Source organism: Melospiza georgiana, chromosome 28 (genome assembly GCF_028018845.1).
Source record: "Melospiza georgiana isolate bMelGeo1 chromosome 28, bMelGeo1.pri, whole genome shotgun sequence".
Lineage (NCBI taxonomy): Eukaryota > Metazoa > Chordata > Aves > Passeriformes > Passerellidae > Melospiza > Melospiza georgiana.
Window position 1 is genome coordinate 372,274 of NC_080457.1, and position 14,243 is coordinate 386,516.

The 14,243-nt window shown below is 68.3% G+C and overlaps 1 protein-coding gene across 1 annotated transcript; it reads left to right on the plus strand.

The window, feature by feature from the left end:
• The first annotated feature begins 1,475 nt into the window (after positions 1–1,475).
• On the plus strand, positions 1,476–13,367 carry TBKBP1 (TBK1 binding protein 1). Its single transcript, XM_058041673.1, has 11 exons — positions 1,476–1,522; positions 3,112–3,375; positions 5,817–6,041; positions 6,115–6,237; positions 6,335–6,439; positions 6,781–6,922; positions 7,002–7,162; positions 8,001–8,050; positions 10,849–10,967; positions 11,779–12,518; positions 12,733–13,367. The coding sequence occupies exons 3-11, from the start codon at positions 5,820–5,822 to the stop codon at positions 12,859–12,861; spliced, it is 1,791 nt and encodes a 596-aa protein (XP_057897656.1). The 5' UTR covers positions 1,476–1,522; positions 3,112–3,375; positions 5,817–5,819; the 3' UTR covers positions 12,862–13,367.
• The last annotated feature ends 876 nt before the right edge of the window (positions 13,368–14,243 follow it).

Sequence of the window (14,243 nt, forward strand, 5' to 3'; positions counted from 1 at the left end):
TCCCCCCTGGCCCCATCCCTGGGGCTCTGCTCCCCATCCCAGCTCCTGCAGAGGCCTTGGCGGGGATGTTTGGAGGGTCGGGGTCCCTCAGATCCCCCCTGCCCCATCCCTGGGGCTCTGCTCCCCATCCTGTTCCCTCTGCTGGGCTGGGATGAGGCCCTGGCAGGAATCCTGTGCCCCCGGGGTCACTCAGGGCCGTGGGTCTGTCTGTGCCGTGGGTCTGTCTGTGCCGTGGGTCTGTCGGTGCCGTGGGCCTGTCGGTGCCGTGGGTCATTCCAGGCTCTGTCCTGGGGATCTGTGGTGGCAGTGACGCCACTGAGGGGTCTGCAGGGGTCTGTCCATGCCGTCGGTGTGTCCGTGCCATGCCAGGCTCTGTCCCCGGGTGTTGGGGCTGGCAGTGATGCCACTGAGGGGTCTGCAGGGGTCTGTCCGTGCCGTCGGTGTGTCCGTGCCATGCCAGGCTCTGTCCCCGGGCGCTGGGGCTGGCAGTAACCCCTCTCAGGGGGTTTCTGTGCCCCGCAGCCCCCGGCAGCGGCGGCGAAAGGAGAGCAGCTATTAATAACGCTGCGCACCGGGGAGAAGATGTGAGGATGTGAGGATGCGATTCCATCATGGAAGCGGCTCCGGGAACAATTCAGGGAATAAAAAACGTTCGGGGGGGGGGGCGGGGGGGGCTGGGGGGCGGGGGCAGGGGGGGAGCCCAGCCCCCACCGCGTGGGGCCGCGGCTCGGCCGAGCCGGAGACCCCCGGGATGGAGGGGGGACCCTGGGATGGAGGGGGAGACCCCCGGGATGGAGGGGGGACCCCGGGATGGAGGGGGGACCCCGGGATGGAGGGGAGACCCCCGGGATGGAGGGGGGACCCCGGGATGGAGGGGAGACCCCGGGATGGAGGGGGGACCCCGGGATGGAGGGGGGACCCCTGGATGGAGGGGGGACCCCGGGATGGAGGGGAGACCCCCGGGATGGAGGGGAGACCCCCGGGATGGAGGGGAGACCCCGGGATGGAGGGGGCACCCCTGGATGGAGGGGGGACCCCCGGGGTGAGGGGAGACCCCCGGGATGGAGGGGAGCCCCCGGGGTGAGGGGAGACCCCCGGGATGGAGGGGAGCCCCCCGACCCCACGACCACCCTGGGGGCTCGGGGCGGGCACGGGAGGGGCCGGGGGTCGGTGCTGCCCCCCCGGGGGTCGGTGCTGCCCCCCCCGATCCGGGCCCGGCCGTGGCGGGGGTGTCGGCTCCGCTCCCTGTCCCGCGCCCCCCCCGGAGCATCCCCGGTACCGGCCGTGCCCCGGGGGGGGCGGGGGGGTCGCAGCCCCGGGGGCGGCCCCGGCGCGTGGCGGGGGAGGGGCCGCGGCCGCCCGGTGCCCACGTGGTTCGTCGGTGCCTCCGGAGCGGAAGAAACGGCGGCGGGGCCGGGGCTGCGGCGGGCACCGGGAGCGGCAGCGCGAGCGGCGGGACCCGGCGGGGCGGGGACGGAGCCGCATCTCCCGGCGGCGCCGCCGCAGCGCAGCAGCAGCGCCGGTGAGTGCGGGGCCTGGGCCGGGGGCGCCGGGAGCGGCCGGGGGGGCGCAGCGGGCAGCCCCCGCCCCACCGGGCCTGTCCTCCCCCGCCGCGGCGCGACCCCGGCCCCGGCCCCATCTGCCCCCGCCGCCTTCAGCATCCCCGCTGCGCCCTCACCCGCGGCTGCATCCCCATCCTCATCCTCATCCTCATCCTCATCCTCATCCTCACCCTCATCCCCATCCCCATCCTCATCCTCACCCCCATCCCCATCCCCATCCCCATCCTCATCCTCACCCCCATCCCCATCCCCATCCTCATCCCCATCCCCATCCTCATCTTCACCCCCATCCTCATCCTCACCCCCATCCCCATCCCCATCCCCATCCTCATCCTCACCCCCATCCTCACCCCCATCCCCATCCCCATCCCCATCCCTGGATTCGCATCCCCATCCCCACCCTGACCCCCATCCCCATCCCCGGTTCCGTGCCCATCTCCGCCCGTGCTTCCATCCCGCTTCCGTCCCCATCCCCATCCCCATCCCCGGCTCCATCCTCATCCTCATCCCGTCCCGGCTCCGCCCCGCTCCCCTCCTGCGTTTCCGTCCCCGTCCCCTGCCCGGCGACCCCCGGCGCGGCGCGGCCCCGGCCCGGCCCGGGGGCGTTCGGGGACGGTTCCCGGAGGCTCCGGGGCCGCCGCAGGCCGGACCCCCCCGCTCACCCCATGGCGACCCCCGGCCGCGCTCACCCGCGCTCCGGGCCTGCCGCCGGGCTCGGGGGCGCGCTCCACCCGTCCCCGTTTCCCGCCGGTTCTGCTCCGGTTCTGCCCCGGTCCCGCGCCGGTCCCGCGCCCGCTGCCCTCGCTCGTGGCCGTGGCGGAGCCCCCAGCCCCCCCCGCGCCCCCCCAGCCCCTCAGAACCGGGGCAGCCGCGGGGGGGTCCCGGCAATGGGGGGGGGGGGGGGGGCTGCCCTCGGCCAGGTCCCGCCCAGCGCATCCTGCGGACCCCGAAAAGGTTTGGGGGGACAAGGCCTGTGCCCAGGGCAGCCTCTGTGGGTGCCAGAGGCCCGGCAGCGCCCGCAGCCTGGCACATCCTGCCCCGTCCCCATTTCCTGTCCCGTCCCCATTCCCGTCCCCATCCCCATCCCCATCCCCATCCCCGTCCCCATCCCCATCCCCGTCCCCATTTCCTGTCCCGTCCCCATTTCCTGTCCCGTCCCCATTCCCGTCCCCGTCCCCGTCCCCATCCCCGTCCCCATCCCCATCCCCATCCTCCTTCCTGTTCCCGGTCCCGTTCCCAGTCCCGTTCCCGTTCCCACCGGAGCCCTGAGCCGGCCGAGCCCTCCAGCAGTGTCCCAGTCCCGGGGAGCCGCAGCCGCGTTTTTGCTCATTTCCCAAGCCCCATTTCTGCATTTTCCCAAGCCCCATTTTTGCTCATTTCCCAAACCCCATTTCTGCATTTTCCCAAGCCCCATTTTTGCTCATTTCCCAAACCCCATTTCTGCATTTTCCCAAACCCCATTTTTGCTCATTTCCCAAACCCCATTTCTGCATTTTCCCAAGCCCTATTTTTGCTCATTTCCCAAACCCCATTTCTGCTTTTCCCCCAGGCATTTTCAGCCTCGAGGCGGGGCCGGCAGCGCGGAGGGAGCGGCGGGGACCCCGCCTGGGCCCCGATGAGAGCAGCTCCGGCTCCCGGCGATCCCTCGCGGCCCATGTCCGGAGCTCCCGCGCCTGAGACGCGCCCGTGACGGCCCCTGACACGCCAGTGACACGCCTGTGCCAGCCTGTGCCAGCCTGTGCCAGCCCGTGCCCCCGCAGCCCTGCCCAGCCCGCGCCGCTTCGCCCCGCGCCTGGGGCCCGCTGCAAGGCAGGTGTCCAGGGAAACTGAGGCACGGCAGGCCGGGGGGCAGCGGGGACGGCCCGGGGGGCTCTGGGCAGGGCTGGGGACACAGGGCCGCCTCCAGGCCCCGGGTGTTGGGGACACAGAGGGTCCTGTCACTGCCGTGGTCCCGCTGGCAGGGCCTGGGACGCCCCAGGGCTCCGCGGATCCTCGTTTGGGGGGTCCCCAGAGCTTGGGGAGTCCGATCCTGGCTTTGGGGGCGCCTCAGTTTCCCCGGGGGGGGTGGCGGTGCCCTCCCTGCCCGAGCAGAGCCGTGTCCCCTCTGTCACCCCCCCAGGCGTGGATTTGAGACCCCCGGTCCGTGATTTATTCATTTATTCCCCTCGGGACCCCCGGGCTGTCCCGGCCCCGCCGGCGGCTCGAGGGGGCCGCGCTGTCCCCTCCGTGTCCCCTGCAGGTCCCTGCTCCCTCCATTCGTGCCAGCTCTGTGCACGAACTGCTCGGGCAGCGGTGCCAACCAGAGCTGGGCCAGGGCTGCGCCCGCCCGGGGGTCCCTGCCTGGGGCTGGGGGACACCGGAGGGGCTGGGGACAGTGACAGGGGCCAGGGGGACACCGGAGGGGCTGGGGACAGTGACAGGAGCCAGGGGGACACTGGAGCGTTGGGGACAGTGACAGGAGCCAGGGGGACACCGGGAGGGCTGGGGACAGTGACAGGGGCCAGGGGGACACTGGAGGGGCTGGGGACAGTGACAGGGGCCAGGGGGACACTGGAGGGGCTGGGGACAGTGACAGGGGCCAGGGGGACCCTGGGAGGGTTGGGGACAGTGACAGGAGCCAGGGGGACCCTGGGAGGGTTGGGGACAGTGACAGGAGCCAGGGGGACCCTGGGAGGGTTGGGGACAGTGACAGGAGCTGGGGGACACCGGGAGGGGCTGGGGACAGTGACAGGAGCCAGGGGGACCCCGGGAGGGCTGGGGACAGTGACAGGACCCCGGGAGGGCTGGGGACAGTGACAGGACCCCGGGAGGGCTGGGGACAGTGACAGGGGCCAGGGGGACACCGGAGGGGTTGGGGACAGTGACAGGGGCCAGGGGGACACTGGAGGGGTTGGGGACAGTGACAGGAGCCAGGGGGACCCTCGATAGGGGCTGGGGACAGTGACAGGGGCCAGGGGGACACCGGAGGGGCTGGGGACAGTGACAGGGGCCAGGGGGACACTGGAGGGGTTGGGGACAGTGACAGGAGCCAGGGGGACCCTCGATAGGGGCTGGGGACAGTGACAGGGGCCAGGGGGACACCGGAGGGGCTGGGGACAGTGACAGGGGCCAGGGGGACCCTGGGAGGGTTGGGGACAGTGACAGGAGCCAGGGGGACCCTCGATAGGGGTTGGGGACAGTGACAGGAGCCAGGGGGACACCAGAGGGGCTGGGGACAGTGGCAGGAGCTGGGGGACCCTCGACAGGAGCTGGGGACAGTGACAGGAGCCAGGGGGACACTGGGAGGGCTGGGGACAGTGACAGGAGCCAGGGGGACCCAGTGAGGGCTGGGGACAGTGACAGGAGCCAGGGGGACACTGGGAGGGTTGGGGACAGTGACAGGAGCCAGGGGGACCCTGGAGGGGCTGGGGACAGTGACAGGAACCAGGGGGACACCGGGAGGGTTGGGGACAGTGGCAGGGGCCACAAGGACCCTGGAGGAGCTGGGGACAGTGGCAGGGGCCCGGTGGCTCCCGGGGCGGGCACGGCTCCCGTATTTAGGGCACGGTGCGCGGCGTGGGAGGCCGGAGCAGCTCGCGTGCGGCACCGGCCGCTATTTCTGGTGCCGTTCCCCCGAGGGGACGGCAGCAATGTCACCGTGTCCCCCCGGGGTGCTCTCTGCTCCCACCCTGCTGCTGACGGAGCCTGGCGGTGCCAGGACCTCTGTCCCCTCTTTTCCTGCTGGGGACACAGGTGATGGCACGGCGTGGCCAGTGTCCCCTTGTCACCCCAGGGACAGCGTGGGGTTGGAGCTGCTGCTGCTGCTGGCAGCTCCTGGGACTGTCACCGGGTGCCACTGAGCTCCCACAGACCCCGCTCTGGCTGTGTCACCACCCCGGTGTCCCCAGCACTGCCCCGGCTGTGTCACCACCCCGGTGTCCCCAGAGCTGCTGCCCTGGCTGTGTCACCACCCCGGTGTCCCCAGCACTGCCCCGGCTGTGTCACCACCCCGGTGTCCCCAGCATTGCCCCAGCTGTGTCACCACCCCGGTGTCCCCAGCGCTGCCCTGGCTGTGTCACCACCCCGGTGTCCCCAGCATTGCCCCGGCTGTTTCACCACCCCGGTGTCCCCAGCGCTGCCCTGGTGTCACCACCCCGGTGTCCCCAGCCCTGCCCTGGTGTCACCACCCCGGTGTCCCCAGCACTGCCCTGGCTGTGTCACCACCCCGGTGTCCCCAGCCCTGCCCCGGTGTCACCCGCGTGTCCCCGCAGGCAGGACATGGACTCCATGTTCGAGGACGACATCAGCATCCTGACGCAGGAGGCGCTGGGGCCGGACGAGGACTGGCTGGACAGCCCCAACACCGACCTGTCGGGCGAGATGTGCTCGGCCTCGCACTTCGCCCTCATCACCGCCTACGACGACATCAAGAACCGGCTCACGGGGCTCGAGAGGGAGAACTCCACGCTCAAGCGCCGCCTCAAGATGTACGAGGTCAAGGTGAGGGGTCTGGGGGTGCCAGGGGGCGCGTGGGGCCGGGGGGACCCCGCTGACCGCCCGTCCGTGGCCGCAGTACCCCCTGATCGGTGAGTTCGGCGAGGAACACATCTTCTCCCTCTACGAGGCCAAGGAGAACTCGCTGCTCAAGAGCGAGAAGGCGTCGCTGCAGCAGCAGCTCAACCAGTTCCAGCACGAGGTGAGCGGGACGGGGGGCCTGGGGGGGCTCTGGGGGTCCCCGAGCCGGCCAGCACCCCCAGATCCACCCCTAAATCCCCCCTGTGTTCCCCCTGCAGCTGCAGAAGAGCAAAGAGCGGGAGGAGCAGCTGGAGGAGATGATCCAGGCCTACGAGAAGCTGTGCGTGGAGAAGGCGGACCTGGAGACGGAGCTGGGAGAGATGGTGGGTGACGGCCACCAGCGGGGGACAGTGGGGTCCCTGTCCCTTCTCCACCACAGCGCCGGGCCCGTGGTGTCCCCGTCCCTGGGGCTGCAGGGCTTTGGGGCTTTTGGGCCTCGTTGGGGTTTTAGGGATGCTCGGGTTTATCCATCTCCCCTCTCCCCCGTGAGGCTCCGGTGTCCCCTGGGCACCCCCAGCTCCCCTTTCCCAGCCACGCCGCTGTCACCGGATGGACCCCCCTCCAAAAACCGACCCCAGAATCCGCGTGTGCCGGGCTGGGGGGCAGCAGAGCCCCGGGGAGCGGCCGAGGCTCAGCCGTGTGCCCGGTGTCCCCTCCCGAGCAGCGGGCGCTGGTGGAGACGCACCTGAGCCGCATCCGGAGCCTGGAGCAGCAGCTGCGGCAGCGCGACGGCGGCGCCTTCCCCGCGCTGGGCGCCCAGGACGTGCCGTTCATGGCCCTGCACCCCGGGCCCGGGCTGAGCCACGGTGAGCCGCCCCCTCCCCGCCCCGCCGCGCCCCCCGCAGCCCCGGGCCGCGCCGGGGCTGAGCCGAGCCGTGCCCGCAGTGCTGGAGCGCGCCGCGGGCTGGCAGAGCCGCGGGCTGGAGGCCGAGCTGGAGGCGGCGCGCCAGGAGAACCAGCGCGCCCAGCACCGCGAGGAGCATCTCAAGGCCGAGTGCGAGAGGCTGCAGGCCGAGCTCAAACACCTGCAGGACAGCCGCGAGCAGGTGCGGGGCGGGGCGGGCCCGGCTGGGGTGGGCGGGGGGTGGGAGGGGGAATGGGGCAGGGTCTGACCCCAAAAACCCCCCTAACCCCCTTCCTGCTTGTAAGGGTCTGGGAAAAGGAATGGGGCAGGGTCTGACCCCAAAAACCCCCCTAACCCCCTTCCTGCTTATGAGTGTGTGAGAAAAGGAATGGGGCAGGGCCTGACCCCTTGGGACCCCTGATTCCTGATATGTGGAGTTTGGGTGCTGGGAAGGGTCTGGGAGGGGGAATGGGGCAGGGTCTGACCCTAAAAAACCCCCCTAACCCCCTTTCGTGATGGGAAGGGTCTGGGAAAAGGAATGGCGCAGAGTCTGACCCCAAAAACCCCCCTAACCCCCTTCCTGCTTGTAAGTGTGTGGGAAAAGGAATGGGGCAGGGTCTGACCCCAAAAACCCCCCTAACCCCCTTCCTGCTTATGAGTGTGTGAGAAAAGGAATGGGGCAGGGTCTGACCCCAAAAACCCCCTAAACCCCTTCCTGCTTATGAGTGTCTGGGAAAAGGAATGGGGCAGGGTCTGACCCACAAAACCCCCCTAACCCCCTTCCTGCTTATGAGTGTCTGGGAAAAGGAATGGGGCAGAGCCTGACCCCTTGGGACCCCTGATTCCTGATATGTGAGGTTTGGGTGCTGGGAAGGGTCTGGGAGCAGGTTCAGGGCAGGCTCTGACCCCACGGGACCCCTCATTCCTGATATGTGGAGTTTGGGTGCTGGGAAGGGTCTGGGAGCAGGTTCAGGGCAGGCTCTGACCCCTTGGGGCCCCCGTGCCCGGTGCTGGTGCTGAGGGGGCTCTGCTGTCCCCAGGAGCAGTCGGAGCGGGACATGGCCTGGGTGAAGAAGGTGGGCGACGACCAGTAAGTGCTGGGGGGGACTGGGGGGCACTGGGGGGAGCAGGGGGGTGGGGACACGTGGGACCGGCCGTGGGGCACGGCGGCCACCCCACCCCTCTGCACGGGGGGTTCCCCGCATTGGAGAGCTGCAATGGGGGGGATCCCGCACCCCAAAATCACCAACTGCGCCCCGGGGGCTGGGGCTGAGCGGGGCTGTGGGCGTGGGGTGCCCGGGGCCCGGTGCCCGGTCCCGGTGTCCGTGTGCTGTCCCTGGGTCCCGTCCCGGTGCCTGGTCCCGGTGTCCGTGCATTGTCCCGGTGTCCGTGTGCTGTCCCTGTGTCCGGTCCCGGTGTCCATGCAATGTCCCGGTGCCCGGTGTGGGCTCGGCGCTGCCTCCAGAGGGCACTGACGGCTCGCGGCTGCCGAGAGAGCGGCACCGAGCGGCACCGAGCGGCACCGAGCGGCACGGGGGCAGTCACGGTGTCCCCGAACCCCCCCAAACCCCCCGATGTCTCCCGGTGGCACCGGGGCGGGGGCGCTGTCCCCGCTGTCCCCACGGCGGGCGGTGACAGCGGGCCCGAGCTGCGGACGGATGGAAGGTGACAGCGGCCCGGGAAGGGCTCGGGTGCCGTTTTCCTGCTCCGGAGGTGTTGGAAGCTGTCGCCGTTTCTGTCGCCCCGGTGCAGATCAGAGCTGGGGGATCCGGGGGGAGCTCCCGCCTCTCCCTTCCCCTCCTCAGTTCCCTCATTTTCCATCAATTCCCTCATTTTCCATCAATTCCCTCAATTTCCATCAATTCCCTCAATTTCCATACAATTCCCTCAATTTCCATCAATTCCCTCATTTTCCATACAATTCCCTCAATTTCCATCAATTCCCTCATTTTCCATACAATTCCATCACCCGAGCTCACCCCCAGATCGCCCCCACCCCTTTCCCGCAACACCCACGGAGATGGAAACTGCCAAATATCTCCATTAACCGATCACCCAAATCTTTGTGTTTCAAGCCCAAATTCGCCACGCTGGGACGGGGAAACTGAGGCAGGGCTGGCTGCTCACCCCCTCCCCGGGCACAGCTCTTCCCTGCGCGCTCTTTTCGTGCCGATTCAGCTCTTTTGTGTCACCTGCTTCTCTCCGCGCTGTTCTTTTGGGTGTGAAAAGCGCCTTATCGGCGTTTTCCATCTCCGGGTGATTTTCTGGTGCCTCTGCCGCGCTGTGCTTGGGGCGGGGGTCCCCCCGCGTCCCGACCTTCCTTTGTTTTGGTTTGTTTTCTGAGGTTTTCACTTTTTTAGGCTTTCTGAGCTCGCAGTTATTCCCTCTTGTTCTCCCTCCCGAGAAAAACCAGGGGCCAAATCTCGAGGAAAGCCCTGGAAAGAGCAGGGTGGGGATTTGGGGGGTCAGGCCACCCCTCCCACTTCCCCGCCCCGCGTTTTTGGGGAGATTGTGTGGGTTTTAATGACTCTTGCACCCATGGGTCCCAGTGCCGGGCATGTCCCCACCCCTGGCTCCGCCAGCTCTGCAGCAAAAAAGGGCCTGGGGGACACAAAGGCGACATCCTGTGGGTGTCCCCTGAGGGTTTTGTTTTTCTTTTCCTGCTTTTCTTTCTTTTCCTTTTCCTCCTTTTCCTCCTTTTCCTCCCTTTCCCTCTTTTCCTCCTTCTCCTCCTTTTCCTCCTTTTCCTTCTTTTCCTCCTTCTCCTTCTTTTCCTTCTTTTCCTTCCCTTCCCTCTTTTCCTCCTTCTCCTCCTTCTCCTCCTTCTCCTCCTTCTCCTCCTTTTCCTCCTTTTCCTTCTTTTCCTCCTTCTCCTCCTTCTCCTCCTTTTCCTCCTTTTCCTCCTTTTCCTCCTTTTCCTCCTTCTCCTCCTTCTCCTCCTTCTCCTCCTTCTCCTCCTTCTCCTCCTTCTCCTCCTTCTCCTCCTTTTCCTCCTTTTCCTCCTTTCCTTACTTTTCTTTCCCCTCCTTTTCCTTTTCTTCTTCACCTCTCTATTTTGATTTTTTTCTCTCTCTCTCTGTTATTTTCCTCCTTCCCCCCTCGCTCTTTTCCCCTCCTCTCCCTCACCCTTTTCCTCACTCTCCCCTTCTCCCGCTCTTTTCCCACCTCTCCGGGCCGCGGTGCCCGGGGGCGCGGCGCTGTCAGCCGCGGTTGCGGCGGCGGCTCCGGTGCCCGCGGTGTCACAACGGCTCAGCGGGACCGAGAGGGGACGGCCGAGCTCCGGCCCCGCGGCTCCTCTCTCCCCTTTCTCGCGTCCCGGCCGAGAATCCCGAGCGGCTCGGAAAGCGACACCGACTCGGGGCAGAATTGATGGTTCTGGCAGCGCTTCCGAGCGGGGGGAGCCGCGGCCGCCGCTTCTCCCTTCGGAGTCGGAAAAGTGAATTTGTGTTGGTTTGAGTTGGTTCTGGGGGTCCCCGGGGCTGTGTCGCCCGCAGAGTGTCCCCTTTGGGAATTGTCCTCTGGATCGGGACAATTGTCCTCGGAATTGGCCGGGGTGGAGAGAGGGGACCTCAGACACCCTGAGGTGGCTTTTCTTCACCCTGGGCCATTATTTCCCTCCCTTTCCTGGGGGAATGCTGGCAGCACCATCCAGGCAGCAGGCCCAAACCTTTTTTAGTCGTATTTATTAAAAAACCAAACCAAAAACCAAACCAACCAAAATCCCAAGGGGGAGATCAAGCCCTGCTGAAGGATTCCACCCCTGCCGGAGGATTTAATCCCTGCCGGAGGATTTAACCCCTCCCGAGGGATTTAACCCCTCCCGAGGGATTCAATGGGATTCAATCCCCGCTGAAGGGTTTCTCCCGTGGCCCCCTTTGCCCCTTGCAGGGTGAACCTGGCGCTGGCCTACACGGAGCTGACGGAGGAGCTGTGCCGCCTGCGCAACCTCAGCTCGCTGCAGAGCCAGATCCTGCGGGCGCTGCTGCAGGACAAGAGCCTCAACGGGGGTAAGGGGGACCCGGGGGCTGCTGCCGGGCACGGACGGGGGCACAAACACCGGGAAAATGGGTGGGTGGGCTCAGCCTGCGGGTGGGGGTGAGCTCTGGTGGGTGTCAGTCCCCAGGGGTGCCCGGCCCTGGGAGTGTCCCACAGCAAGGGGGTCCCTAGCTGGGTGTATCTGGGAGTGTCCCATCCCAAAATATCCACACCTGGGAGCATCTTATCCCAAAATATCCACACCTGGGAGCGTCCACACCTGGGAGTGTCCCATCCCTAGAACATCATCCCTGGCAATATCCCATCCCCAAAACATCCATAATTGGGAGCATCCATACTTGGGAGTATCCATTCCAAAATATCCATACCTGGGAATAGCCCATCCCCAAAACATCCATAATTGGGAGCATCCGTACTTGGGAGTATCCATCCCAAAGCAGCCGTACCTGGGAGCCTCCCAATCCCAAAACTCTCCCATGCCTGGGAGCCTCCATAACTGGGAGCGTCTCATCCCAAAATATCCACACCTGGGAGCATCCATATGTGGGATCGCCCACACCTGGGAATGTCCCATTCCAAAACCACCCATAACTGGGAGCGTCCATCCCAAAATATCCATCCCTGGGACCACCCATCCCTGGCTGCATCCCCCCCAGAATCTCCCATCCCTCTGGGGGTCCCCACAGCCGCATCCCCCCCGGCTCCCTCTGGGACGCCCCAGGATGTCGAGGCACATTTTCCACATTTTCCCCATTTCCTCACTTCCCAAGCCGCGGCGCTAACCCGGCGCGTTTCCCGCGTGTCCCCCCCGCCCCGCGCCAGGCCAGCGCCACTCGCCGCTGTCGCAGTGCCACTCGCCGGCCCAGCAGCGCCGCTCGCCCGCCCCGCAGTGCCCCTCGCCCGTCCCGCCGGGCCGCCCGCAGTGCCAATCGCCCGCCCTGCAGCGCCGCTCGCCGGGACCCCCGAGCCAGTCTCCGGCCCAGCAGCGCCGCTCGCCCGCGCCCCCCGGCCCGTGCCAGTCGCCAGCCCAGCAGCGCCGCTCGCCGGTGCCGCCGCCCAGCCAGTCCCCGGGGCAGCAGCGCCGCTCGCCCGCGCCGCCGCCGCCGCCCTGCCCGGCGCCGGGATCCCCGCACCGCCTGCCCGCCGAGCGCGTGGAGCTGCCCTACGCCAAGCCCTCGAGCCGCCACATCAAGGCCGGCTTCCAGGGCCGCCGCAGCTACTCGGAGGTGACCAACGTGGCGCTGTACCAGCAGAGCCGCTCGCTCTGGCTGCAGCCCGAGGCCTCCACGCTGCCCAAGCACCGGCCCTACGGCGAGGTCTACCTGGGGGCCGCGGGGGCCCCGCTGAGCGCCCACGAGCCCTTCGAGGAGCACGTGCGCTTCGAGAAGCAGTCGTCGGACGAGGAGGAGTGGGCGCTGCCCAGCCCGCCCAGCCCCGAGGCCGGCGCCATCCGCTGCGCCTCCTTCTGCGCCGGCTTCCCCGCGCCCGACGCCGACGCCGCGCACCGGACGGCGGCCGCCTACGCCCGCGCCGAGCACGCCCAGTCCTGGCCTTCCATCAACGTAAGGAGCAGCCCCCGATGCCATGTCCCCGCGGGGTTTGGGGTGGGTTTGATCCAGGGAACCCCCCCGGCGAGGTGGTACCCCGCGGAGAGGCGGCGTGCCTCAGTTTCCCCGTTTGTCGCCCGGCTGGCTGGGGGCAATGGGGGGTGACAGAGGGGGTGACAGAGGGGACGCGGCAGCGCGGGGGTCTCAGCGCCGCCCCGTGCCCCCGCAGCTGCTGCTGGAGACGGTGGACTCGGAGGTGCGGAGCTGCCCGCTGTGCCAGCTGGCCTTCCCCATCGGCTACCCGGACGATGCCCTGGTCAAACACATCGACTCGCACCTGGAGAACAGCAAGATCTGAGCCTCGCCCCCTTCCCCACCTTTGGATGCTGCATGGAAACACACCGGGAGTGCCCGCCTCCCGAAATACCTCCAAGTCTTCAGTAGCTACGGACAGACTGAGCCCCCCCGGCCCCACCCAGAGCCCCCGGAGCCCCCGGCCCGCTCCGAGCGGGTTCACCCCCCATTCCAGGGGTACCGGGATCGCCGCCGAGCCCCCCGGAGCCCCCGGCCCGCTCGGAGCCGGTCCATCCCCGCCCGCCCCACTCCCATGCCAGGCTCGGGTGCTGTGCCCGCGGTACCCTGGTCACGCCGTGCCAGGCTCAGGGCCTCCAGGGTCACACCGTGCCAGGCTCGTGTGCTCCAGGGTCACTCCGTGCCAGGCTCGGGGGCTCCAGGGTCACGCCGTGCCAGGCGGTGGCCGCAGGGGACCCGTGTGTGCCCCTGGGTGTCCTCTGTCCCCTCGAGTGTTGCTGCTCGATCTCAGGGAGGATCCGAGGGGCCGAGCCCCCAGGAAGCAGGAGAGGGGAGGGGTCCCAGCTGGAGCCGGGGGTGGGAGCGGGAGCAGCTGCTCGTCCTCGGTCCCTTTGCCTCGTCCCGCCGGTTCAAGCGTCTTTCCTCTCTTTTACACTAAAAGCAGCCCCCACCCCCCGGATTTCCCCCCTCCCCACAACGATGCTGCTGAGAAACGAGCCCGGAGGAGCAGCATGGACCCCCCAGCCCCCCGACACTGCACTGGGCTCCCTGGGGCTCCCCCGACCCCCGCGCGCGGCGTGGGGACAGCGCAGCCCCCCGGCAGCCCCCCCGGAGCCCGCTGTATCGGGGCTGCAGGCGGCCGCTGGCCTGAGCCCCCCGCCCCGTCACCCCCGTCCCCCCACGTTCGATCTACCTCAAAGCCGCCGGGAGAGGGGGGGGCGCAGCGCTGTCCCCCCCCCGGCCGCTCGCGCTGCATGTCCCCCCCGTGTCACAGCGCACACCCCCCGCCCGCCCACCCACCCACAACGCCGGGACCCCCGGAACGAGGGACCCGCCCTCGCTGCGACCCCCGACTCAATAAAACCCGCCCGGAACGCCTCGAGGGGGCGGCGGCCTCTCCTTCTGGGGGGCAGAGGGGGGGTGCGGCTGGAGGTGTCCCGCGGGAATGGGGCTGGGGTCGGGGGGCCCTGTGGGTGAAGGTTTGGGGTCCTGTGGGTGAAGGTTTGGGATCCCTGGGGGTGACAGCTTTGGGGAGTCTCTGAGGGTGACAGGTTTGGGGGGTTCTGGGGGTGACAGGTTTGGGGGTCCCTGTGGGTGAAGGTTTGGGGGGTCCCTGGGGGTGAAGGTTTGGGGGGTCCCTGGGGGTGACAGGTTTGGGATCCCTGGAGGTGGCAGGTTTGGGGGGTCCTGGGGGTGACAGGTTTGGGG

What these genes read in the sequence shown, in the direction of transcription:
- TBKBP1 (XM_058041673.1), top strand. Translation starts at nt 5,820, where the DNA reads ATGGACTCCATGTTCGAGGACGACATCAGCATCCTGACGCAGGAGGCG. An exon ending in TGCAGGACAGCCGCGAGCAG is followed by an intron (nt 7,163 to 8,000) that starts GTGCGGGGCGGG and finishes TGCTGTCCCCAG; the next exon opens with GAGCAGTCGGAGCGGGACAT. An exon ending in AAGAAGGTGGGCGACGACCA is followed by an intron (nt 8,051 to 10,848) that starts GTAAGTGCTGGG and finishes TGCCCCTTGCAG; the next exon opens with GGTGAACCTGGCGCTGGCCT.